Source organism: Mus pahari, chromosome 5 (assembly GCF_900095145.1).
Source record: "Mus pahari chromosome 5, PAHARI_EIJ_v1.1, whole genome shotgun sequence".
In the NCBI taxonomy this organism is placed as follows: Eukaryota; Metazoa; Chordata; class Mammalia; order Rodentia; family Muridae; genus Mus; species Mus pahari.
This window is the reverse complement of record NC_034594.1, coordinates 12,161,906-12,189,468: the sequence shown is the minus strand read 5'-3', so window position 1 is coordinate 12,189,468 and position 27,563 is coordinate 12,161,906. Positions and strand designations below refer to the sequence as shown.

General features: G+C 38.9%; 1 protein-coding gene and 1 long non-coding RNA gene across 2 annotated transcripts in view; one reads left to right on the top strand and one right to left on the bottom strand.

Moving 5' to 3' along the window:
* LOC110322472 overlaps positions 1–3,465 on the top strand; it is a 16,854-nt gene extending 13,389 nt beyond the window's left edge. Inside the window, exons 2-3 of the long non-coding RNA XR_002380569.1 lie at positions 1,948–2,157; positions 3,021–3,465. This is a non-coding gene — a long non-coding RNA (uncharacterized LOC110322472). The remainder of the gene's footprint in view (positions 1–1,947; positions 2,158–3,020) is intronic.
* Positions 1,693–27,563, bottom strand: Lgsn (lengsin, lens protein with glutamine synthetase domain). Its single transcript, XM_021199148.1, has 5 exons — positions 27,524–27,563; positions 15,656–15,788; positions 14,540–14,701; positions 7,956–8,122; positions 1,693–3,078 (listed from the first exon to the last, which is right to left on the bottom strand). Exons 1-5 carry the CDS (start codon positions 27,551–27,553, stop codon positions 1,891–1,893), a joined length of 1,680 nt encoding a protein of 559 aa, XP_021054807.1. The 5' UTR covers positions 27,554–27,563; the 3' UTR covers positions 1,693–1,890.

Below are 27,563 nucleotides of genomic sequence, written 5' to 3'. Positions count from 1 at the left end.
CAGAGTTTTTATAGCATCTTATACGCATAGTAGTAAAACTAAGAAAAGCAAGAGACAAGTTTCATTAAGGCCTGTGAACTTATAAAAGATTCTATACAGCTCTATTAGGGTGAGCAATAATACAATTTTTTGCATGAGTGGATCCCTCTAATTAACTCACATCTGCACCCCCAACTTCAGAAATGAAAAAAGTTTTCAGAAACCATCTTTCACTGGATCTTTTATCTCTATCCTTTATCCTCTCAGTCCCCAACACAAACACACATTCTCTCTCTCTCTCTCTCTCTCTCTCTCTCTCTCTCTCTCTCTCTCNCACACACACACACACACACACACACACACACACACACACACACACAATACATGATGCTATGATGCAAATATTTCATCTCACTACCTTCTAAAAGAGACCGGCTAGCCTCATGTTCGAGGGGCCAGTCAGCAGGAAGGGTGGGACCGGAAGGCACGACACCTGCTTGTATCTCCAAGGAGCCTAGCTAGACCTTGCATAGACTGCTTCATCTTAGTCTCTCTAGCTGATCTTAATAACAGCAACCGAGTCAACCCAGTGGAGGCTCAGAAAACCCCTGTGGTTTTCACTGTATCTTTCACCCAGCTGACAAGGTGAACTTGTACTCGAGAAAACAGAATGCCATGCTCTGAGCTTCACACTTCCTTCTTGCCCTGTGCTAGTCCCCTTTAACCCTTTCTTCATGTATGGATTTAATTCTGTTTCCAAACACATGTCTTCTGCTGGAAGATGAAATAAGCTAGCAGTTGTGAAAGTCACACTGACTTTCACCATTTACCAGGTGCTAAGAACCTTAACAAGATGAACGAAGCTAAATTCTAGCGTTCTTAAGTGTTTGCTGTCTAAATTGAGACCACAGCCAGTTTTAATTGAACATAAAATCTCCTACTTGATTCTAAGCAGGGGAACAGTGTTTTCATTTGCAAGTACGTGGATATTGTACTTGTTCCCGAGAGACGCTAAATCTCAATGATAAGTTGCAATATTATCACCATCAAAGAAAGGCCTGGGACGTTTTCTAGTCTCTGGAGAAACACCAACCTCTGTGGCGATGTAATTAGTAATTTAAGTGTGCATTGAAGCTGCAGACAGAGCCTTGTCTAGGCAGGCTCCTCTCTGTAGAACAACGATGTTTCAAATGGGATGTCTGCTTTCGAAGAATAGAGCCAGCCTGGCAGAACAATGCAGCCCCCTTTCTCCCTTTACCCATCATGCATTGTTTAAAGAAAGGGTTCTACCACATTTTAAGTCTGACCTCAGTGTTAACCTGATTCTCAGTCCTATCATCTGGCCCTAGGAGACATTATAGCTTTGAAATCCCTGAACCTTTCAAGAAGGGGGTAGAGAAGGGCAAAAGTGAAGGGAGAGCTTTTATGGTCTGTCATGTCCTACTCTGTACAACTTGACATGTTTAAAATTATCATAGTGATGCAAAGTGACCTCAACCTGCTTTCATTCATAGGATTATGCTAACCTATCTGTCTTCTTGGTAGGAGAATTCTATGTCTATATTTGATACTGTATACTATATTGATATTTTTCTTTTTACCCCAGTCTTTAAATTCTGCTTTCTAATGTACATCTTTCTTTATCATGCAAATATACACATGACCCAAACATCAGCCAGGCTAACAATATAAAGAAAATGACAGCAGGCAATATAAGTTTGCATATGCTGTTTCACCACAAATTTATTGTTTATAGCTGAGCTCAGGATTGCAGCAATCCCGTTTCATCTACCTAGTAATCCACGGGAGAGGGGCAGAAGCTGTCTAGTATTATTCATTGCAAAGGCTCAATCTTTTCTTTCTGATAAACTAGCTACTCATCATATTATCTGTACAGGGTAGAGTCCCATCCTATATAAAATACTCCAGGAATTTATTTCCCTCTGCATCTGTTTCTTCATTTTCCAGTTCATACTTCTTCATGGCAACAAAGTAGCGGATGAAAGTCTCTCCCAGAGCCTGCTTCAGACACTCATCTTGCTCTAGGGCAGCAAGAGCATCTTCCATCTTCAAAGGGATCTCGGAAGGTTCTGGTTGATAGAGATCCTGGCTCTCATCAGCACCATCACTGCTCTGAAGACCATCCAAGCCTGCTGCCACAGTGGCCGCCAACACCAAGTAAGGGTTCGCGGTTGCAGACCCTAGTTTATTTTCTATCTGGGTGCCTTTTTCACCATGACACTTGATGTTCAAGGCACAGCTGTTGTCGTTGTATCCCCACGTGGTGGGCACGCTGTCCTTCAGGTCTCTGCTGTCCTTGCAGTAGCGCTTGCGACAGTTGACCGCAGGGGCCATCAGGCAGCTGAGAGCCGCAGAGTGCTTCAGCAGGCCTGCCAACCACTTCTTCCCAGTGAGCGTGAGCCTCTCCACCCCAGAACCACTGCAGAACATATTTGTCTTCCCGCCCACATCCCAGACGCTATGAGACAAAATTCCTGAATTACAGAATCCAGTCTCAATTACAAGGCTAGCTATGTAGTTATATCTCCTGGCCACTTCTTGGACACCTGTTCTGAGGGTAAAGGCATTATCGGCTGAGCTAATGCCAAACTCAGGGAGAAAACAGATCTCCATCTGCCCAGGCCTGGTAGACGAGGAGAAGCTCTCCACATTGGCCCCGGTGTGATACAGGCCGTCAACCAGCTCCTGCATGAAGGGCTGGTCGTGGTTACTTAGTAATGTGGAGGCAGGAAAAGATATGGTCTTTGAATTGATCACTTCGGGCACACCGAAAATACAGAAATCATAGATGAAGGCAGACAGCAGGCAGAAGCCAGCGTCCTGCAGCTGACGCAGCTGCCTCTTGGCGATGTACCTAGGGGATGTCAGCAGAGGCTCGCCCATCACTGTGAAGGTGTCACAAATCACCCGCGCAGTCCTCTCTGCCCAAGGCAAGACTCTGAAGGTCGACAGCTCTGGCATGAGGACTATATCACTATTGAAGCATGTGGCTCTTATGTGATTCACCTCATTGTCCCTAGGGTTTGGCATCAATTCCAGATACCCACGGGGCATGAAAACTCCATGGATCACTTTTTCCTGAAGAATAAAAAGGACAGATTAACTAGGTTCTAAAACCTGAAGATAAAACGTGAAGATAAACAAAACAGGAGAAGAAGATCTTGATAATAAGAATGGGAAGCATAATATCTGTGAATTAACATTAACTATCAGGTAAAGTTTTTAAAATTCAAAATAGATATCAAAAATGAAATACTGAAAGAACTATTCTTCTTAAAGACCTTCTGACAATTTTTAATATTTTAACACAAGCCTTGATATGATTTTAGATGTGGAAAACAGCAATCATAACTGTTTCACGTAGCTACACATAAATGTTCTAAGGATAAAGAAAGTCACTATACAGCAAAAGACAAGGGTTTATAATTTTACAGAAATACTTAAAATTATAAATAAAAAACTTTACAATGAATTTTTTTAGCATTGTTTCTAAGACCTCAGGTAAGGCTTTCCTCTGAGGTGATATATTTTACTTTATTTTATTACTTTATATGTTTAAGGGGTATGCTGTGATCATTCCGTACAAGTAAACAATGTATTGATCACATGGTCTCCATTTCCTCTCATTGATGACAATATATAACAAGTTGTTATGAACTCCACTAGCTACACTGTGTCAGAAAACTAGAACTTAGTACTCCACTCTATATCTTGATGCTCAGTAACCAGCCTTCCTCTATTCCTCTTTCCTTCCTGTTTTCCAACCTCTCACTGAACAACATTCTATTTAGACCAACATTTTAGTACCCAGGTATGAAAGAGAACATGCAGCATTTGTTTCTGTGTCTAACTAATTTCACTAAATTTAATTATAGGATATATATATATATATATATATATATATATATATATATATCACATTTTCTTCATCCTTTCATGCATCGATACTAATGTAGGTTGATTGTGAATAGTGTAGTAATAAGCAGGTCCACTATATAATCCAACCCTCTCACATCTAGATGAATATTATAAGTAAATGATAGAAGTCTATTAAAGAGATACAAGTAAAGCCATGACTAGGCTTTATTCTACTGTAATATTATCACACACACACTCTACTGATAACTTCTGCCAAAGGAATCTTAAATCATTGTTGGAGAAGAGACTCTGGGCAGACACAGGACATCTGCCACAGATCCCGAGAGCCAGAACTTCACTTATACGACCCACTTAAGAAGTACTTACTTCATTGTCCCACAGAGTCCCAGAAAATTTATCTGTGGATGTGAACCTCTATTTTCAAAGTTATAGTTTCCACATATAGCATTCTGGTCAGTATGGACTGGATTTCAGCAGATCCAAGTCCTAGTTAAATCTCTTTTATTAATTGCTGGAGTAGAGTTGGGCAAGTGACTGGATGATGTAAGCCCCTGTCGGCTGTTTGTCTCTTAGATCTAATGGAATGACTCATGTATTTAATGCCACTCTGTGTCAGGCAGCAGAAGTTAACATTAAGTTATAAAGCTGGACAGATAATATTTTTTTAAAAAAAACTTTTAGAAATTATGTAAGAATCTCAACAAGCCTTGATATGAGTAGAGCAAAGACCCAGACAGTTAAAAGTGGTTTTCATAAACTCAGTGTGCATCGCAGGGTTAAGACAAACATCCCAACACTCCACAGACAACATTAGTTTGCTCACATCATCCTCAGAAACACCCCCAAAATGGCTATGGTGTAGGGACAGATTATATGGACTGGTTCCTTCACAACCTATCAGTTTTACATATATTCTCAAACGCTAATGACTTAACTGGACTTTTAAAATGTGTTTAAGACCATTCCTCTTATTTTTTTGTTTTCTTGGTTAGTTGGTTAGTTGGTTGGCTGGTTGGTTGGTTGGTTGGTTGCAACACGATCTTCATGTAAGCCCAGGCTTGCCTTATTAAATGCACTGTGTTGAACTAGAACACCCAACCTTCTTGCCTCTGCTTCCTGAGTGCTAGGATTATAGGTGTGTACCACCACATCAATCCTCCAAATTTGCTACTCTTTGGAGTTTTACATGTAAATTTTATGCATACTCACATGTATGTGCTTGGGCATGCGTGCTCACACATAATATATACATTGTGAGATTTCTGTGTGAAATATTTTAATTCTAAATTTTCCCTATTTGATAATTTTGAGTTCAAAAATCTATATGGCAGTTGTATGTTTCTGAGATGAGTTTCTAAAATAAATGTGTTTTATTCATGAAATTTGTGGCAGATCACACAATCTGTATTACATTCCCTTTGCTGTAAATAGTGGAAAAGAGCTGTTCATCACTGGACTCTGGCCATCCTTTGAAAACTGGGAGAACAGCAAACTTTATTCTTTAGACTATTTAATCTGTGAGTTTCAGAGCACTTTTTCCCCCTAATATTCTCTTTTATGTACACATTTTTGGACATGTAGAATTCTCACCATTTTCCATTCAGTGTGGGACATATCTAAACTTCTGTATGAAGGTCTGAATAGCATAAATTCTCTTAAATTATATACAAGGTAGTGAAGCACTAAAATGGCTTCATACTTTCAAGACAGATCTCTCTGTACGTGATGGAAATTTTTACAGATTAAGTTAAAACCCTTTGGCCCCTGTTCTTTGGAGTGCAATGAGGGCTACCTTTGGAAACAACCAAAGCATTGATTATGAGATCTACAGGAATATGGAACACTTTTATTAAATATAGGATAGAATTCATATGATCCATATATGATTTAAATCAAATCATCGATTTGATAGAACAAGATTCTGCCCATTTGTTGAAACATGCTGTCTGTGAGGCACTTAGCACAGTGCCAGGCACATGGGAAACTCTCTAAACAACAGAGATGTCATTGACCCATGCATTTCTTCTTTGGCTTCCTCCAATGATGTACCGGCCTTTGCCTCTATTCTCAGCAGATGATCTGGCATTTTGTTTTGTTTTTAGAAAATCAATGTTATCATTTAAAATAAGAAGCAACATTTTGGAGAAAGGATAAAAGGAATATTGAAGCTGAGCTAGAGTCAATCGGTACAGAAAGATACAGTAAATACTACGGAACTGTTAAGTGACAAGTCACAGGCTAGTGTCTCAACACTAAGCCTGCCTGGCTGCTTTAGTGTGAGAAAGTCTTTCTTAATTCTATAAATAGGGACATATTATCTCTTCTAGTCATTAATCTGATTTACTAATTTCAATTTGGTGTTTTATTACCATAAGTCAAAATGTTTTAAAGTTATTCTTGTAATCCCAGTGCTAAGAAGAAGTTCACATGGGCTCTCACCCATAACCAAGAGATTATGTGCAACTGACACCCACCCATGTTGAAAGGAAAGCCTTGTTTCTCCTACGGAGTCTCACTAGGTGTACCAGCCACACTTCTGGGTAAGACTCCACCTCCATCAGAAGATGCCCAATACAAGACAAACACGATGGTTTTTTTGTAGACTTTTAGTCTCAAATTGCTTTGTTTGGTATATTTTGGGTTCTACTTTTATGGGGTGTGTGTATGTGTGTGAGAGACAGACAGACAGACAGACAGACAGACAGACAGACAGACAGACAGAGACAGAGACAGAGACAGAGACAGAGACAGAGACAGAGACAGAGAGAGACAGAGACAGAGAGGAATAGCGAGTGACAGAGAGAGACCAGACAGAGAGCAAGAGGGAGGGAGAGAGAAAGAGAAGAGAGAAACAAAGTATCAGAGAATCAGAGAGTTTCTTGTTTTCTTTCTGGGTTTTATTTGTTTGCTTGTTTGTTCTGTTCTTTAAAGATAGGCAGAAAGGGCATGGAGTGTGTTCAGGTTCCCACCTGAAGGAGTGGAGGAAGGGGTAAACCATAGTAAGAACATGTTGTATAAAAGTTCTTTTCAATAAAAAAAAAATCTAGGTGACATTTTTACAAAACAACAGACTATTAACTTCACATTTTTGCCTAAGAAAATTCTCACATATTATATATATATATATATATATATATATATGTATATATATATACATATATATAAAATATATAATGTATATATATATTCAAGATATATTTTCACCTATTCAGTATATTCATGCTTGAATATATGTATATATTATTCAGATTAGCTTTCACAAATGTACTTATATGTTCACTGTAAAATATTGAAATTATTTAGTCTTAAATCACTAATATTTGTGATACAAATACTAATGAATATTATACCTTCAAAAGTTCCAAAATGAATTTGAAGTGTTTTGTTTAACAATTCATGCTCTCTGGTTATAAAGTTAGAATAAAAGAATAATGAACTCTGGCTACAGGAAGGAGAATTATGTGAAAATGGGAGAGTAAGAATAAGCACCCCAATGGAAAGGATATGGATTGGCTTAAAGTAAACAAAATGACCCTAGAAAATCCTAAGATTGTATCCAGAGATGAAATATTTTTTGATACCACTATTTTCACATTTTAATATTCATTTAGTCATCTAACAACAATTGTGTATATTCATATCTGAATTACAGCTGAAGAATATGCCTTTTTTTAACCTAGCAAAGCATCTCTATTTAATCATTTCTACCTTTTGCTTTCTTGTTTGCTCTTGGGTCTTGGGTTGCAATTTTCTCATGTCAAATAAAATATAATCTTTATAATTGTAGTATGAAAAAGAGAAGATAGTTCTGTAGACTGTGATTATTTGAGGCAGAAGGACTGAAATAACCTGCATAATTAGTTTCCTATTTCTATTGGGTAAAGGGATTGTTATTGCTTGTTTGTCTCCTTGGGGAGCAATAATGCATATGGGGAGGGACAAGGAAAATGGCAAAACAAATTATTGTGTTTCCATTCAAATTACTGTATGGATTACAAGAAAATGTAGATGAGTGCTAAACAGCATCTGCTTTTTAACAGTCATGAAACCACACTCAGCATAACTGTAAAACTCACTTGAAAAAATTGTGCGGGGATGCTCTTAGATCTGGAAACACCGTGCAAGTCTGTTGCTTCAAATCGTACAAACTGGAGGTGGTTTTTGGCCATTTCTTGTTTAATGTGCTTCATTCTAGCAGAAAATTGAGGTGGGGTCAAACTCTGAGCATTGTCCCGGGTGTGATCTGTAGGGTAATCATTTGAAATCACTAGATCAGGATGGATCAAAAGACAATAGGATAGACATATTGAATTAGTCACTAGGGTTACAAACAAGAGTAATACATGCCTATCACATGACCACAACCTCACACAGAGATCCCACCTATCTCTCACTTGCCTTTACAGTCATCCCAAGAGCTCTGTCTAAACACCCTCAGGGACTGGTCACCAGTTAGGACTTGTCAGCCTAAAAAGATGGGGACATCATATGCTTACTGGAAACACTTGTTTGTGAAAATAATTTTAAAAAATAAATAAATAAAAGGAAAAAAGAGAAAACCTTTGCTCATGGAAGACAATGAATAACCTGACAGCATTGGTCTCCCCAGAAGTTACCTTCCTGCTTTGCAATGGCGACTGAGTCCTAGAAGCATAGCTCTACATCAAATTTTACAAGTGTTTAAGAAAGATATCAAGAATGGGAATGGAGATGAAAACTTGGGATTCCATGGCCAATTTTTAAAGTCAGAAATATGATTAAAATGTCCACTTCCAGTAAGTTAAGATAATCTGAATATTCTAAAACTTAGGAGCTAGGAGAGACTTTGGATACAAAGTTAATCTAGTCAGTTCATTAGACTGCGTCCCTGAGAGACACACATAGCAGGAGTCCAAGTCTCCAACCCCTCCCCCATCTCCCTCTCCATCATGCACACACACATACACCATTGTCAATATGGAATCTAGAATCTAGTTTTCTGGGTCCGGAGTAGGTGGCATATTCCCAGGGTGTGAATGGAGTGCATAGATAAAATGGTCAGGTCCAAAGCATGCATTATGAATGCCACTGTCAGAACCTTTAGGGATGGTGACAAAGGGTCAGCACAAATCAAGACACCCATATTTTTCCTTTCATACCTGGCAACCTTCCCCCTCCCACTGTGTCTCTGCTTCTTCATTATTAAAATATTACCCAATTGTTATGAGGATTAAACAAGGTATTTAACAGTGCCAGGAGTCAATAAGCACTATGTAAGTGCTACTTAAATGAAAAAAGTGAGCCCAATTACTTTTGCTCCAATAAATGGTGCCTCGAGCACGCCTGCATTTGAACACCCATTAATCTGTCACACCAGGAACATCAAACAGCTATAATTTTTAAGTGATAACTGGGTATCGGTTTTCAAGATATAATTAGGCTTTAAAATATGCATAAAGATTGACAGTCTAAAAACACAGATTGAGCAGATTTTAAATACATGAAGCATGAGAGAATCAAATTACTGGTGCCACCTCTGCACATATATTAGATATAATGCCCCGCCACTGATAAGTCTGGCTGCCCCAGGACTCTGAGGTTTTATAACTACCGTATAACCTTCCATTCAACACAAACAATTACAATTATGCTGTAGCAATTAGAATGTTGCATGCTAAATCAACAGTTGGTGTGTTCCCACTTTATTCTGAAACATTAGTGTTTGTTCGGCCCAAGTTGAATAAAGCTGCTTATATAAAATAAAACTCATAAGCAACTTAAAATATGGAAGTCGTCACATAAACAGTATTTCAGACATCATAAACAGTTCTGTATAGGATGTCAAGCAAACTCTTTTTGTCTTGCAAGAAAAAAAGAAGCCATTCTATTGCCTCCCCAGTGAAGAAAAGACAGGTTACCTTATTACCATTTGTCTTATCTGTATCTTCTAACCTTCCTACAATAAATATCTATTGTTTTATAGATTTCTCATCTTTCCTTTCTAAATTCTAAGCATACAGATTAGAAGGTTTCATCTTGATGTATTTAATCATATTTGTCATTGTCCTTTACTCTATCCAGTGACTTCTTCCTCGGTCTGCCCAGTCCTCTTTCCCGCCTCCAAAAGTCCCCTCTGCTTTATTTTACAATGAAAAAAAAATATTCACCCGTTTGTAGTAAACTGTTCAAGGTCAATATTTTTATCACCACCTACTTATCAAACTGGTTGTATACCTAAGTAAGTACTCAGGAAAAGCCCTACCCTCAAACTGTCTTGTTACTACATGGGGAAACTATTGGCATTAAAACGTGGCATCGAATGAAAAGGGGGGATGATTCGGTAAAGTGAGGGACTGGAGAAGTTAAGCACAGTCATCCGGAACATCCATGAAACACGTCTGCAGTGTAAACATGCCAACTCTGGGTCCATGGAAGGTCATCCTGACTGAGCTGAGGCTGAGCAGTGAGCACCTGAGCAATGAGCACATGCATTCGCATTCTCGGGACGCAACACGGTACTGAAGAGGAAGGGACTTAGTGGGAACTTGTATTCTTTTTATTGAAGACCAGAGTTAATGGTCAAAGGTATCAGCAGGGATGTTTCTTCTGAGGCTTCTCTCTTGGACTTAGAGTTGATGATCTACATGATGTTCTTTCTATTTGAGTCCATGGGCTAATGTCTCCTATGAGTGTACCAGTTACCCTAAATTAGGGCCTCACCTACTGGGCACCTTTAACCCTGATAACCTATTGACAGATCTTGACTCCAAATGTAATCTATAGTGCTAAGAGTTATAACTATGAGAATTTTGGAGCAACCTATCTCATCTAACTGTACTATCCCTGTCCCATATTCTTCAGTGTCCTTTATTGCCATGAAACATGCTGGCCATGCTTCAGAGTCACCTGTTTGGTATCTATCTGTCATTCTCTTGCATGTCAGTCCATGAGAGTGAGACTCAGTTCTGTCTGCTGTCATAGCCACAATACCTATAGAGATGTTGGTCATCACAGACACTCAAAAATATGCCTTTAGTGAATAAGTTTGTGTGTTAGTGAATAAATTAATATATCCTTTATGATCTCACCTTGTCTAATTATTAAGTACAATTCTGCATCATAGCTTTTAGAATATATACCCTTAATATCAAATTTTTCATTTAAAAATTCAATCTTTCACCAAAGAAGAGAACCCTATCTAACCTAAATTCATTTTCAAAGCATCAACTCATCTTGATGCATCAGTCTGAACTTCTTCCCTTCAAATAAATCATATTTGTTACTTCCAATTAACCCTTTCAGTCAGTCTTTCCCAGCTGTACATGATGGATAGCAGGCAGATAATTACCAGCTCAGGGACTCGTTTGTTTTTCTTCCAGTGTGATTCCTGGGAGATGTTTTCCTGTCCTATCCCCTCAGAGGACTAATAAATTAAATCAATGTGCTTTTTATGGGGCAAGTTTTACTGCTCTGTTTAGGGAGAAAATAAGGAAATATTAAAGAAAGGAAAATGCTCAAAGCCCATGAACATGTAGAATGCCTTAGAGAAATGTCATCCATATTCTGAGACAACAAGAACATGTTCAGTACCCGAGAAAGCCACTGCTGCTTATAAGAGATGGATTGAACAGGAATGTGGGCTTCCAGATATACCAGTCCAGGACTGGTGCAGTGGATAAAGGTGCTTCCAGTACAGCCTGATAATTTGGATTTGAGCTCCTTACCCCCGAATGTAAAGAGGACTCCCAAAAGTTCTCATCTGATCTCTATGTGTCCCATGACTCATATGAACTGGCAGTTACACACGCATTATAACACATACTACATCATCATCAAAATGTAATCATTATCTATTTTATTTATTAAATTTTATTTATAATTATTTTTCTATAATAAATATAAAAATAATTTATAATGATTATTTGTTTGGTATATATATGTATGTGTATATATACATACATATATATACATATATATACAGCTTGAAGGATTAGTTTTGCAGATATGTATTACTTGTGTCTGCTTTTATTTGTGACCCCATGAGGTAGAAGCTTGGGTCTGCCACTTAGGCTACCCCAGGGGTCCAGCCAACGATGCTGTGGAGAAGTATCCAGCCAGGATTGCCACATTGTTGAGGGAGAGGTTGAACTCAGAATTTTATTACATGACATTTCCTAATAGTTAAATATTTCTAATAAATTTAAACAGAGTTTTAAACAAGAAAGAAATAGAAATTTTCAAATGGGGACAACTGCCTTTAACATGTTCTCTCTAACATATGCCACTTGTTCCTGGGATTCTGCCTTCCCTCTCCAGAACCCCGAGACATTCATTCATGGGGCTGAAGTGTGCATGGCCATGTGAGAATACCCACTTAATGCAATGAAGCTGTGTCTTCCAGCCAGAATGCGTCAGTTCTAGGCAGTGCTACCAAGTCCAGTTGACACAATAACCAGGTGCAAACCGTTAAAATGGTGAGTAAATAAAATACTGCAAGAGCAAAGGAACTGATCTTGGAAAACTTAGTTATTTTGGGGGGAAAAATATCTCAGTGTAGTTGAAAATACTTATTGAAATTGCTTCTACTTAGGTGAGGTATCAGTTTTCACATGTATTGTTGTATGATACATTGGTGGTTTATTTGGAATTATAGGCTATACGAGCTTAATCCAGGCTAATCAATAATAGTACCCACATCCCTAGTCATGACTGGTGGTACAAAGACAGGGCAAAGCACAGTGATTATTTTTTATTTAAGATTAAGATACCCAAATTCCATCTTTGTTTTTCTGTCTGGAACCAGAGTACATAAAACAAAATACACAAAAACTTGTAAACCATATACCTTAAAAGGTAATAATAGCCAGTATTCTCTTTTAGCCCTCCTGATGTTTAAATCCCTGTTTAAATTTATTAGAAATACTTAACTATTAGGAAATGTTATGTAATGAAATTCTGAGTTCAACCTTTCCCTAAACAATGTGGTAATCCTGGCTGGACACTTTTCTACAGCATCGTTGACTGGATCCCTGGAGTAGCCTAAGTGGCACACGCAAGCTTCTACCTCATGGGGTCACAAATAAAAGCAGACACAAGTAATACGTAACTGCAAAAATAATCCTTCAAGCTGAATCTGGGCCATGTTGTATTCTACTGATCTCTCCTCACTAGCTCTAGCCTCTCTGCCATTTGTACTGTCTGCTTCTGATGCACACCGATGTCAGAATGGCTGCTCTTCTCTCCATGGAGAACACAAAGCAAGGCACAAAGAACATGGAGGGTGAACATTGCTGTGGCAAAAGGCTGTGGTCCTTAAAACGGGAAATAAGTCTTGCAGTGTCGAGGCAAGATCTTAGAAGCTCAGGGATGGTTTTTGACGTTTTTTTTTTTTTTTTTGGTTTTTATTTTGGTTCAGTTTGGGTTTTATTTTTCCTGCTAGAGGTGCAGAAGAAGGGAAATTCAGATTGATTCCAGGCAGAAGCATCGTCCTGAGCACTGCTGGCCCTCAGACATAAAGCCAGAGAAGTGATTCTGAGACCAAGGAACCACTCGGTTTTGGAAGGAAGCAATCTTATACTTAGACTGGGTTCTCTCTGCATTCTGAATGAACTCAGATGTGAATCTGAGGTTTTTACAACTCTGTGACCATGAATTGTGCTAGCTGAAGCAAGTGAATTCAGATGGAGCCCCACAGCATTCATTTCCCCAGGTCCTGTGTGTAATAAAAAGGGAGAGGAGAGAAGGGAAAGAGGGGTCTGAAGTATACCCTTGCTCCCTGGCATTCGCCTCCCGATGCTTAGAAGGTTGCCTGTCAACAATGTCTGTATTTACCTAGAGGTTGTGTATCGGCCAGGCAGTCAAACAATGTCATTTGTAATGGTGACTTTGTACACATTCCAACTTGTCCCCCAAAAAGGCTGGAGACGGAGTTCAGTTCAATTGCCAATGCAGCATGGTCCAGCAAAGTCCCTGGATATCAATACTAAAGTGAGCATCCTGAGCTAGCAAAACAAAATGACCAATGATGCTGCTATTTGTGTCCCCCTGGGAGAGAACCAGAGAACACCGGTGTTTAGTCTTTTCCTAGAGTTTATACCACACATTATTTTAACCTTTTATGTTATAAAAGTTATGTTTCAATAAACTGTGGCCTGGATTATAACAGTTTTCATAGCTTCTGTCTATCCTCTTAGCAGATATGTTTAGAGACCCCTAAAATTCGTCTCTGAAAACCTCTGAAGCTGGTAATTGTCTCGAATTTCATAGACTACTGTCTTCCCACTTTTTAATCTACTCTTTATAGACTCCCTCAGAGAATAAATGTCTCTTTTTTTAGCCAGTTTCTATCTCTTGTATCCAAGAGGATGTTAACCAACACACTCATGCACCAGGAAAATTATTCAGCAAGCCAGAGACTTGAATGATTGAATTTCATTTTCAGAGAAGATTCAAGTGCTCTCACCCATGGCAAGCGCTCCCTAGGTTTCCTAGATCCGTAGCCTGAAGGGTAATGAGGCAGCAAAGAGCTTCACAAACACAGATGTGGATACTCTCCTCTGTCTTGCCTGGGGCCTGGGATCTTCACCATCATCAGATCATTTCAAGTTCAAAGATCAACTTGGAAACGGTGACTTGAAACACTTCCCTGTTTCCTCGAGAATCTTTCGAGGTGATTACTTACCAGTATTTGGGTTGTATTCAGCATCAGGAGCACCGGCTGAGGCACTGGGAAGAGAGGGTTTTACCACTGGTGTCTGGTGGTAGGCATCTTTGGCACTGTGCGAGGACCAAGACTCAGCAGAGCCAGGTTTGCTCAGATCTGCTATTTGGTTTCTGGACATCTCTGTGTTAATAATGGGGAAAAAATGTCAAAACACGTTAGAATTGTTTTCAACTATCTTTAACACAGCATGAAGGTTTCTTAAAAAGATCCCCTTCCCATGAAGTGACACACCCAACAGGGACAGTATGTGTTGCCTGCCCTAGATGCAGGCTGTAAGGAAGTATATTGTCTGTAATAATAATAAAAAATAAAAATAAAAGCCATTAACCACACACACACACACACACACACACACACACACACATATACAACAGAGGATTGCCTCCTGGTCTGACCTCAGTGATAAAAGAAGCATCTAACCCTGGAGACACTTGAGGCCCCAGGGAGTGGGGAGACCTGGCAGGGAGTATGAGGGTTCCTCTTGGAGACAGGAGGGAGAAGCAATGGGATGTGGAACTATGGGAGGACAGATGGACCTGGGGTCAGATAATAACTGGACTGTTAAAAAAAATAAAAGTAATAGAAAAATAAAATAAAAAGCTGTTAAGGTCTGCTTTTATTGTTAGCATGGGCTAGCCATTCCTTTTGCCTCCTCTTTGAAACACCAGGAGTGACCTTATTCCTACTCAGCACTATTTCAGATCTGTTAGCGCACCATTGAGTTTCAGCAAATGGATTAAAAACTCCCTCCAGAACTTCCCTGTGGCTGCCCAGGCCCTTAGCCATAAAGCTCACATTCATTCTCAGAGCAGAAGGAAGCATCTCCCCCACTCTGTTTTCCATCCCCCACCCGATACCAGCATCCAACTCCCTTCCCTTGAATCCTAAATATTTTGAATGGCTATTTCTCTATAGTTAACGTGAGCTTATATCTGCCATCTCTCATGCAGCAATACTTTGCATCTTTTTATCCCTTTGCTTCTCCAGACGTAGAGGAATGTTTTATGGGAAGGAACATGAAATAGAAAGTGCCCCTGTCCCAACCAGTCACAAACAGTCACGGAAGCGGCATACCAGTGGAATTGGCCATGGCGGTTTCATCCCCATCCGTTGAGCACAGATGTGGTTTGGTGACTTTTCTCCTTGCCCTTCTCAGTTTGCTCATCCTGCTTCCTTCAGTCGTATTGCCTTCATCTTTTGCTGTGTCCTGTCATAATTTGTAAACAAAAACCCACATAATATACCATGCACCCAGCTGGATTTGGACTTAAATGGAGCACAGGACATTCTCTAAAGGAGGCCACTTCCTTTTCCCTTTCGATGACTCAGAGGCGAAATTTTCTCTACCTTCTTTGACCTATGTTACAGAAAAATATTAAATTAATTAAGCTCTGCCAACAGGAACATGATATGGCTATTCTATGAGAGGTTCTACCAGCACCTGACCAATACAGATGCAGATACTCTGGGCCAACCATCGACTGAGCCTGGGGACTCCAGTGGAAGAGCTAGGGGAAGGACTGAAGGAACTGAAGGGGATTGCAACCCCATAGGAGGAGCAATATCAACTAACTGAACCACACAGAGCTCCCAGACACTAAACCACCAACCAAAGAGTACACATGAAGGGACCCATGGCTCCAGCTACATATGTAGCAGAGGATGGCCTTGTCCAGCATCAGTGGAAGGAGAGGTCCTTGGGCCTATGGAGATTTGATGCCTCAGCGTAGGATGCCAGAGCAGTGAAACAGTGAGTGAGTGGAGGAGCACCCTCTTAGAAGCAAAGGGGAAGGGAGAGAAGGGGCATAGGAGTAGGGGAGGGTGTGGAGGCATAACCAGGAAGGGGGTATCATTTGAAATGTACATGAATAAAATGACTGATTAAAAAGATAGATAAATGGGAAGAAAGAAAGAAAGCTCATATCTACCTATTCAGTGCTTATTTATTTTTACCTCAGAATGTTTTAAATGGCTTAGTCTTTAATAATTGATAAAAACATTTCCTGTTAAAAGTTTTACTTTTATGAATTTTATGTTTTCTAGTCATCTTGATCAAAAGCACAAGCACATGAAATGTTGGATTCTCCCCTTTTACCTCATATCTCCCTCACCCGTTCTTGTCCTTTTTGCATCAATATTAACTTTGATTCAAAAATGAGTTTCATCCACTTGTACCTTCTTTGAAACTTGACTTAAAAAAATATTTTTAGGATATGCAAATGAACATCACTGCGACATTTGCATGCATGTACATAATATAAAGGACCTTGTCCAGATTCACCCTCTTGTTGCCCATCTTGGCCTTGCTTCCTCTGGTCTTGCCAGTGATTTGAAATATCTTACTCGAGTTATTTTATGGCTTGATAAAATCTAATATACATTAAAAGCAAAATATCCAAAATAATTAGACATGAGCTTGCTGGCAGGAGTCTGATATAGTTGTCTCCTGAGAGGCTCTGCCAGTGTATCCTGTATTCTGACAAATACAGAAGTGGATGTTCACAGTCATCTATTGGATGTAACACAGGGTATCCAATGAAGGAGCTAGAGAAAGTGCCCAAGGAGCTGAAGGGGTTTGCAGCCCCATAGGAGGAACAACAATATGAACTAACCAGTACCTCCAGAGCTCCCTGGGACTAAACCACCAACCCAAGAAAACACATAGTGGGACTCAAGGCTCTAGCTGCATATGTAGCAGAGAATGGCCTAGTTGGATATCAATGGGAGGAGTGGCCCTTGGTCCTGTGAAGGTTCTATGCCCCAGTATAGGGGAATGTCAGAGTCAGGAAGCAGGAATGGATGGGTTGGTAAGCAGAGGGAAGGGGGAGGAGATAGGGGGTTTGGGGAGGGAAAACCAGGAAAGGGGATAACATATGAAGAGTAAATAAAGACAATATCTAATAAAAAATAAAGTAAAAAAAAGAGAAAAAAAGAATTTTCAAGCAGGGAGTTAGGCATTGAGGAAGTTGGCAAGGGTACCCCATTGCTGGTAATAGAAACAGTCATCTGTGCAAGCATGGGATACAAAATCAATCACTGAAAAGAAAATTTTAACCTAGTGTTGGTGTTTTTAAGGTTTGTGTGTGTGTATGTGTGTGTATATGTATGCATGTGTGTATGTAATGTGTATATGTGTGTATATGTATGCATGCATGTATGTAATATGTATGTATATGTGTGCATATGTATGCATGTGTATATGTATGTGCATATATGTATGTATGTGTGTGTTTGTGTGTGTATGTGTGTATATGTATGCATGTGTGTATGTATGTGTATATGTATGTGTGTATGTGTGTATATGTATGCATGCGTGTATGTATATGTATGTATATGTATGCATGTGTGTATGTATGTGTGTATGTGTTTATATGTATGCATGTGTGTATGTATATGTGTGTATATGTATGCATGTGTGTATGTATGTGTGTGTGTATATGTATGCATGTGTGTATGTATGTGTGTATATGTGTGTATATGTATGCATGTGTGTATGTATTGTGTGTATGTGTATGTATATGTATGTTTGTGTATGTGTATGTATGTTTGTGTGTATATATGTTTGTGTGTGTGTATATATGTGTATGTTTTTTTCTAAAGATTTTTTTCTTTATGTATGAGTTCACTGTAGCTGTTTTCAGACACACCAGAAGAGGCCATCAGATCCCATTACAGATGGTTGTGAACCACCATGTGGTTGCTGGCAATTGAACTTAGAACCTCTGGAAGAGTAGTCAGCACTCTTAATCACTGAGCCATCTCTCCAGCCGATGTGTATGTTTTTGTATATATGTATATATGTAAATGCATGTATATGTGTGTGTGTGAGAGTGTATGTGTGTGTTTTCCAGCAGCAAATTTTTACTTGAAGTGAGAGAAAAGTAAGAAAGTGAAGGCAAAACCTGTTCTAAATGTTTTGAGCTGTTGTATTTTAAAGAGCTGGTTCTGAAAGGTCCCATATACAGGGAAGTCATACAAATACATATCGAGAGCAGCTGCATGCCGAGCTATACCAATTGGTTTAATTTATCATTAAACCAATCAAGTTTGTGAAGATGAAAGAGGAAATGGTAATATGTTACTTTGATGAATTGTGATTATTGTTACTAGATAAGTATATATTTTATGAAAGTCTTTTTATTTTGACAATTCTTAATTTAGCACACAAAGTAATGTGTTTTATTGATAGTCCCTTCTTGGAATTTTATGACTTACCAAAAAACTGTAATCTTTTCACTTCAGATAATCTTACATTTGATTGTATAGACTACTATATGATACTTTATTTTTCCTAATAGTTTAGGGCTTCCTTCAAATATTTGCATAAATTTCTCAGTATGTTTTTATAAGATCAAGCAGTGATATTGGACATAGGCTTACTTCCAAAATTATATGTCCAGGAATATATAATTTTATTTTTGAATGCCTTTACATGGCCACATCATGGATATTATACATAAGTGCTATTTAGAAAGATTCACTGGTCTCTGAGCTGCCTGATGCTGGTCTTAGTCCGAGCCCCTCAGGAATTCCTCTCAATGTACAGGTTTAAAGAATCATGTGAGACAACGTTAAGACACCTCCAGCTGCAAACTCCAACATCAACTGAATAAACAAAAGCATTACAGCATGCTAAATTGAGCACATTGCCATACAAATTTCCTGGCAAAACTCTTGAGGTACAGATTCTCTGGTTTTCAAATGAGGAAAGTTCAAGGTCACAATAATGCATGGAAAGTGAAGTTCCCCTAAATGTCTTCTGAGCATCCCAGGTCCTATTCTTCTCCCCAAGAGCCAAATGCCCAAGACAATTGTTTTTGTGACATAAACAGAAGAAATTGACTGAGGTACCAACCTGAAAAATCCACCCATATGATTCCCAGGAATACCGGGGTGCATGCATCGTACCCAACAAGGTACTTCTCTTAACAGAGAGGAGTTGTTTCAGGTAAAGAATATATTTTAGGGCTGGATAGGTAGCTCAATGGTTAAGAGCACTGGCTACTCTACCAGAAGATTCAGGCTCAGTTCCCAGCACCCAAATCACAGCTCACAACTGTCTGTAGCATCACTTCCAGGAGATCTGACACCCTCCTACAGATATATGCAAGCAAAACACCAATGCACAATAAAATGAAAACAATGGTATTTTTTAAGTAATACATTTTAGCCAGGTGTGGTGGTCTATACCTTTAATCCCAGCACTCAGATGGCAGGGGCATGCAGATTTTGGAGTTTAAGGCCAGCCTGGTCTACACAATGAACTCTAGGACAGCTAGAGATATAGAGAAAAGCTCTGTCTTAAACAACAACAAAAATAAGTTTTATTCTATCTTTTGAGTTCTATCCTATACTATGGTGATCAGACTATAGGCCTTGCTCTAATAACTGAAACAAATTTGCTGGACCCCCCTGCGCTGTCCCAAACCAGTAGAAAATTTTTTTCTTAATCTTGAATTTGTACTCAGCTACAGTATGAATGATGTCTTGGTGAAAATCATTCTAATCTAATACATAGTTCTTGTGATATTACCAGGTGAATATTTACTATCACCTCCATCATAGGCACACAGGGATTAGGTGATTTGCTCAAGGTCATTTTGATGGGCAAGGGAAAATTCAAACCTAAGCCACTTTGGGGGGATATTTCCCACATTGACTCAGTTAAACACTTGATCTAAATCAAATTCCATTCCTATTACATAATATGACCTATTAAACTGATAAAACATGTTTTATTCCTATGTATGTATATTTCCTATATGTATGTATGTGTGTATGTATAGATACATACACACATACATACATACATACATACACATATTCCTTTTCAGTAATATTTTTTCTTGTGTAACAGTTAAAACTGTCTGAGTTCATGTCACTAGAAGCTCTAAAGAGTAGTGATATCTGCTATGGATAAGCCAAAATCAAAGATGTAAAAATAAAACATGATCCAGACAGACTCTTGCAATGTAGTGCAGGCATTAAAGTGTTTTCAAAGCAGTTGAAGTCTTTCATAATATGAATAATGAAATAGTTGTAGGTCGCCCTAGGTCAGGGACAGCAAAATCTAGTGCCACAGAGAACAGACAGAACCAGTGGACTGAGACTGAACAGAGGCAGGTGCTCCCTCTAGGGAGAACCTGACAGTGGGTCCATCTGCCTAAAGCCTGTCAAAGCATCGCCCCAGAACTGTCAATTCTACACATTGCCAAAGTATTCTAGAAATAAGGATTCATTTTGTATTTTTATCTAATATAGAAAAAAATCAGCTTTATCCTAATGTTTTGTAGGATAGATGTATGTATATATATATATATATATATATATATATATATATATGCATAGATGATAGATAAATAGATACATAGGTAGATGATAAATCATAGATGATAGATAGATAGATAGATAGATAGATAGATAGATAGATAGATAGATAGATATGATAGATAGATATGATAGATAGATAGATAGATAGATAGATAGATAGATAGATAGATAGATAGATAGATAGAATCCTTGTTCTTTGTTCACATTCACCCCAACTGCCTCGTTCATCTCTCCTGGCCCACATCTTGCTGAAAAACAGATTTCTTTCCATTTCACTTCTCATGTTTTTTAAATGTTGGGAGCATATTTAGCATAAGATAAGGAATGAAGAAGAAAAGTTTCTCAGCTTTCTCAAAACTGTGGACTATATGACTCTGCAGGCCCTCTGGGCACACTGGATGGTGGTAGCCCTTTTTTTTCCCCCAGCACAGTACTTAGTGTGACACTGAAAGACAAGCGATCTTCAAAATACCTCGCCATCACACAAGAGATAACAATTTAAAATCACATTACAGGGCTGAAGAACTGTTCTTGCAGAGGACATGAGTTCAGTTCTCAGCATCCACTTCAGATGGCTCACAACCGCATGTAACTCTAGTTTCCGATGATCTGACGCTCACTTTTGGCCTCCACAGGCATAGAAAGACATACATATACATACATATATGCATACATATACACATTCACATACACATACACATACTCATACACATACACCTAAATTAAAGTAAAATCTTTAGAAAAGATGAACCACGTGAGTGAGTCGGGGACACAGCACAAGAACATGGCCTACAGAATCAACTGATTGAGACTCACAGGAACTCACAGATATCAGAGAGCCTGTATGGGTCTGGTCTAGGTGGGTCTGCTTGATGTTCTTCTGGATGTCCTAACAGTGGGAGCAGGGACTGTCCTTGACTCTTGCCTACTTGTAGGGAACTTTTTTCTACTGCTGGGTTGCCTTGTCCAGCCTTGATGAGATGGTACATGTCTGCTCTTATTGTAGCCTGTTATGTTTTGTTTGGTGTTCAACATCTTGATGTTCCTCAAAGACCTCTTCTTTTAGGGGAGGTGGAGGGTGGGAGTGAATCTGGGACACAGAGGAAGTAAGAGGAGAGGCCAGAGGAGAGGAGAGAGGGGAAATTCTGGTCAGGAAACAATAGATGAGAGAAAAGGTTTTAAAAGGCATAATGGAAAAGAAGAACATATACCTACTCTCGGCCAGTTCACTCTTAAATGCTTTATATATGTTAATTTATTATTATGAGCATGTATACTATTTAACTAGTTGAGTCTTTACACAACCAGGTGACATTTGAGTTAAAGAAAGTATGAGGAAAATCATGTTGCAAGGATGTGAGCATAAGCACAGGTGTGCAATTCTGTGTTGATTAGTTGACACAAATAGACAACTTATCTATCAGATGTTCATCTCTTGGTCTTGAAGGTCATTCTGTATTACAAGCCATTTCCCAGTTCTTATTTTATTCAACACTCTGTCTCTTTTGAACTTCATTCCTATGGTGTAATATAAGTCTGTCATTGTGAATTTCAGCTTGGTGTCTGGATAAAATTAAAGAGCCTTAGCCTAAAGAAATCCTGTCAAACATTAAATGTAAACCCTAATTTAACCTAAAACTTTCCCTTCCAGTATAGCCACTAGTGTTATTTAAGTTCTAAATATCACTAGTTTTATTCATCTACTCTTAATTTTCTTTAACAGTTACCTTTTTAAGGTCAATACTTAAAAAGTAAATAAAAAAATAAAATAAAATAAACCTGTTTTAAGTCCCCAGGATAACATTCATGGTTTGAGGCAAAATCCTTAAAGCATTTACCAAGCACTCTAATTATATTGTATTGATGATGTGCTCATGAAAAGATAAGCAAGTAATACAATAACAAAAAAAGTCACCAAGTTTTAATCTCTTGTACAAATACTGGATACAAGAATCAATAGTCATCAACATTATAAGAATATGTCAAAGAGAAAAAATGATATATGGCTCTAGACACCTTAGAATGTTAGTCAAGGAAAGGGAGAAGGAAAACATCAAAAATACTGACTGAAGGAATATTGATAGGAACACATCATATACTTACATTCAGATCATCTAAGGATGCATACTATTGGCCCAAGACTCCTACTCTAACAACTTGGTCTAATAACCTCCCGATTTACAGTGAGTCCATTGCCACCGGCAGTCTACCAATGGAATCTTGAGAGCAGAGTAGAGCAAACCCAAAGATTTACTGTAGCAAGGTGTTTCTTTGCAGTGAGCTCCTGATTTCAAAACAAGTACTTCTGCTGGGCTTGCTGCTATGGGCTTTGCATACCAGCTTTGGGGAGGCAGAGATTGTTGGATCTCTGTGAATTGGAAATCAGCCTGGGACACACAGTGAGTACCAGCCCAGCCAGGACAGCTTAAGAAGACCCCATATCTAATAAATAATAATAATAACTAATAAGAATAATAAAATTTGGAAATAAGAAGTGGTTCCACTACTCATCCTTCATTACCCAAGTCCCCACAGTCTTTCCTCAAGGTCTCTACAACGTTGCCCTCTCCTGTGGCTGCTCCTCCTGTACCTCAGTAAATCACAATGGCAATAAGTAAATCACAATGCTAATCAATAAATCACAATGGTAATCAGTAAATCACAATGGTAATCAATAAATCACAATGGTAATCAGTAAATCACAATGGTAATCAATAAATCGCAATGGTAATCAGTAAATCACAATGGTAATCAATAAATCACAAAGGCTATCACACTATTGTTCTGCTGAAGCATCCTGCGTGATTCTCCATCACATTTAGAAAAATTCACATGACAGTTCTCTGAGGCCCAGGATAATCCAGCCTTGACAGATTTCCCAGCTTCTACATCTGGCCCTTTCTTATATAAACCCCACCTATATCTATTCCAACTACTTTCCTCACTCCTGATGCCTTTCCTCCTTCCTTCCTTCCTTCCTTCCTTCCTTCCTTCCTTCCTTCCTTCCTTCCTTCCTCCCTCCCTCCTTCCCTCCCTCCCTTCCTTCCTTCCTTCCTACTTACATAAGATGGAACTTACATACTTTTTCTTATAAGTTGTCTTTGTCATGGTGTTTTGTCATGGCAATAAAAAATCAACTAAGGCAACCATAGATGAGCACAGGAGTTCACATGTCCTTCTACACAGATGCCATGCACTTGATTGTAACACTCTGTAGTGGAATCACTGGGTCATGTGAGCAACCTCATTTTCAAATGGAAAGTTACAGACTATTATTAGCTCTGTGACCTGCTCATAAAACTAACTACTATTAGCATCTTCATTTTAATTAATCAGCTGTATAGTACCCTCTCAGAATTCTTACCTAGTTTTGTTATCTCTCAGTATCATTAAAACAGCTTTCTTTAATCTACATGTTTCTCTACTCAGATTTAATGACCTTGACAATAATTAGTCCATTCCACCTAAGCACTGTCACCCTGTACATGCCAGGAATGTACTTAGGGTAGAGAGATGATGACATGTCCAGTCCAACAAGCTGTTGAGCACATCATGGCTTCTCTGAAAATAGTGCAAATAAAATCTGCAATAGCAAATTCTGTACTTGGAAATTACCTCTAAATGACAACTTCAACGAAGGAAAAGAAAATTTTCCAAAAAATCTGAACTCTCTTGTGTTTTTTCATAATATGAAGGCCAAAGGTAAAGGAAAGAAATAAGGTCATATATATATGACTTTATATATATATATATATATAAAGAAAGACAGCAAGAAATTCAACTGATTCCCTGCACTTTTGCTGATTTTATTTAATGTTTTCAGGGGGTAAAGTGAAACCAGAAAAATCAAGATTTTTATAACTAAAAATACATGCATCTGCATAAAAGAAATGAAGGTAAAGGTTTGGTTATGAGCAGAAAGACAGCAGAAATGTTTTCAAAAACTACATTTCCCAAAGTAAAAATGGAATCTGGAGAGATAGCTCAGTGGTTAAGAGCACTGGCTGCTCTGTTCCAGGGGACACAGGTTTGAATCCCAGCAACCACGTGGTGGCTCACAACCAACTGCAAAGCCAGTTCCAGGGGACCCACCTATCTCTTCTGATTTCCTGGGACACCAGGAACACATGCAGTATACAAACATACATGTTAGAAAAAAGGGAAAAAAATAATGTATAAGAAATTATATATGCAACATGTAATATATATGTGTATGATACTAGGCTAGACGACATGTGTTGAAGAAAATGCTAGGACTGTTATAGAACTGTCAGGAAGATAACATTTTAAAAGACTATTGCAAATAAAAACATGAGACCTAATCAACAGGAGCTCTTAAAATGTTATAAGAGAAGGTATTCCAACCTATAATACATGAGAGAGAGAGAGAGAGAGAGAGAGAGAGAGAGAGAGAGAATACTAAATAACTGAAATATTGTCTTTAATGGCTAAAAATAGGCATGTGCAATTATGCCAAGGTATGTAGCATACAAAGAAGCAAAAACATGTTTTTGATGTTTTTTCTGATCAAAGCTGCTAAGAATTTGGCTGAATGTGTGGCTTCTTGGCACCAAAAACAAGACTAATAACAGTTTGTGTCACTGACAATCCTGGCAGAGTGTGTTTGGGTTGGGGAAGAATCCACCCTAAGGGATTCCTGCACACACACCATCTGCCCATCCAAACTGGTGGAGGCTTTGTTCAGCTGCCGTGCTTATTTGACTTCACGCTGCTGCTCATGTCAAGTGTCTAGTGGGGAGGCAAAAGCCTGCCCTGCTCTAACCCTTACTTAACAGGAAAAACAATGTCATACTCTGTCTTTTGTCCTCTTCTCAGATTTCTTTCTCTTCCTCCGATTATAATCACACATCTGAGACAATGAAAAGGGGCTTTTCAGTGAAGTGCCAAGTATATGTTCTGCTATAGGGTGGTGGTGCTTTAAACGGGGTTTTATTAAATAACACCTTCTATCCAAGTTGCCAAGGAGTTCTCAAAGTCCAGCCTAGTGATGCATGCCTGTAATCCCACTGTACGAAGAATAGTGCAAAATATGAGGTTAGCCTGAGCTACATAGTTATCTCTGAGAACAAGGAAGGAAAAAATGGAGAGTGTATAGTTTCGCAAAGAAAGGTTGTCTCTTAAAAACTGTGCTTTAAAATCATATTGCGACCAATCAACAGTGGCACATGCCTTTCATGCCAGCACTCAAGAGGCAGAGACTGATGAATCTCTCTGAGTTCGGGGCCAGCCTGGTCTCTGAGTTCCAGGACAGCCAGGGCTACACAGATAAACCCTCTCTTGGAAACCAAACAATAAAATTGTGTTGCTAGTTTCGATCTTCCTAAGATTAAACAATCAACATGTGTTCTAGACATCTTCTATTGTGTAGGTCATAATACGTTCCATAGAAGCTGAAACTAGAATCCCAAACCAAAATAGTGAGAGCTGGGGTAGGAAACACGGTGCCTCTCCAGACTCAGCAACAGAGCACGAAGCTTCCGCCGAGGGGAAGTGAAATGTAAGAATGAATGGAAGTGAAATGTAAGAATGAATGTGTCCAGAAGCTGATGCTATTTGTGCCCATCGACCGCCATTTAAAATTCACTTTCAGAGAAACATGTTCTCTACACGTACACACTCAACTCGACCTTTTCTTCCCATGGCATGACACTGCAGGGTAAGCCACGGCTCCTACTGAGTGAATCTCCCTGCTTTGCACAGCTTTGGCAGTTTCTGTGTAGAAACTAGGTTCATCCCCATCTCCCTCCCGAAGCCCACTGCTCATACTCATCATGTGTAGAACATACCCAATTCTCACACAGACTTTATCTCTTCTTCCACTAGGTGGAAAAGCACAGATCATGTCTGTTCTCTCTATGTCATTGTCTCAGGCACTTCACATGTAGTAAGTCTGTCTCTCAAGGTAGATTTCCTTAATTTAGTTTACAGAAACGCTTCATTCTTCTTAACAGAAACTTACTTCCAAGGCCACACTGTAATCTTCCAAGAATGTTTTGTTGAAAATACAATGCTAAAGATTTGGGTCCATACGCATGAAGAAATGGTCCTAAATGAAGCGTGTTCACAACTGGTTTCTTTACTATGTTCCTGACTCATCAAGTTCTATCACTGCCTAACACATAATGGATTTCAACAAAATTCACAGACATACACACTCACACACACATACTCACATACACACACAAACACACACAGTTACTTCTCACCTTTAATCATTTAACCCCAAAGCCATTCTTGCAAAGACTAAGAATGTGACAAAATAAGCTTTGAGACACACAAAGACAATTCTCTCAGTAGTAACCAAGATTGAAATAAAATTTTATGGTGTTTTTATTCTTCTAAAACCTGGTGCCTAATGATGTTATTGTAGTGATTGCTCAAACTAAGCACACTTCACTAGATGCAAACTCCAAGGTATTCAGTTGTTAAAAACTGACTGTGTGGAGCAGGCCACTTCTTCACAAACTTCCGGAAAGCATACACGTCAACTCACAGTGCCCTCGTTCCCACTGACGCTCACAAAAGTTGCCATCATCAAAACCTTCACTGTCGATATTTTGGGAAATACTATTTTGATTCTTAGCTTCCTACCTCCTGTGCAAGGTCCCCTTCATCGGTCATGTCAACTGTT

Bases quoted from the DNA above. Each gene is read 5' to 3' on its own strand.
- Lgsn (XM_021199148.1), bottom strand. From the start codon at position 27,553: ATGACCGATGAAGGGGACCTTGCACAGGAG. The intron at 14,702-15,655 runs GTATGCCGCTTC...TTATTAACACAG, and splicing joins CGCCATGGCCAATTCCACTG to AGATGTCCAGAAACCAAATA. The intron at 8,123-14,539 runs GTAAGTAATCAC...ATTACCCTACAG, and splicing joins TGAATACAACCCAAATACTG to ATCACACCCGGGACAATGCT.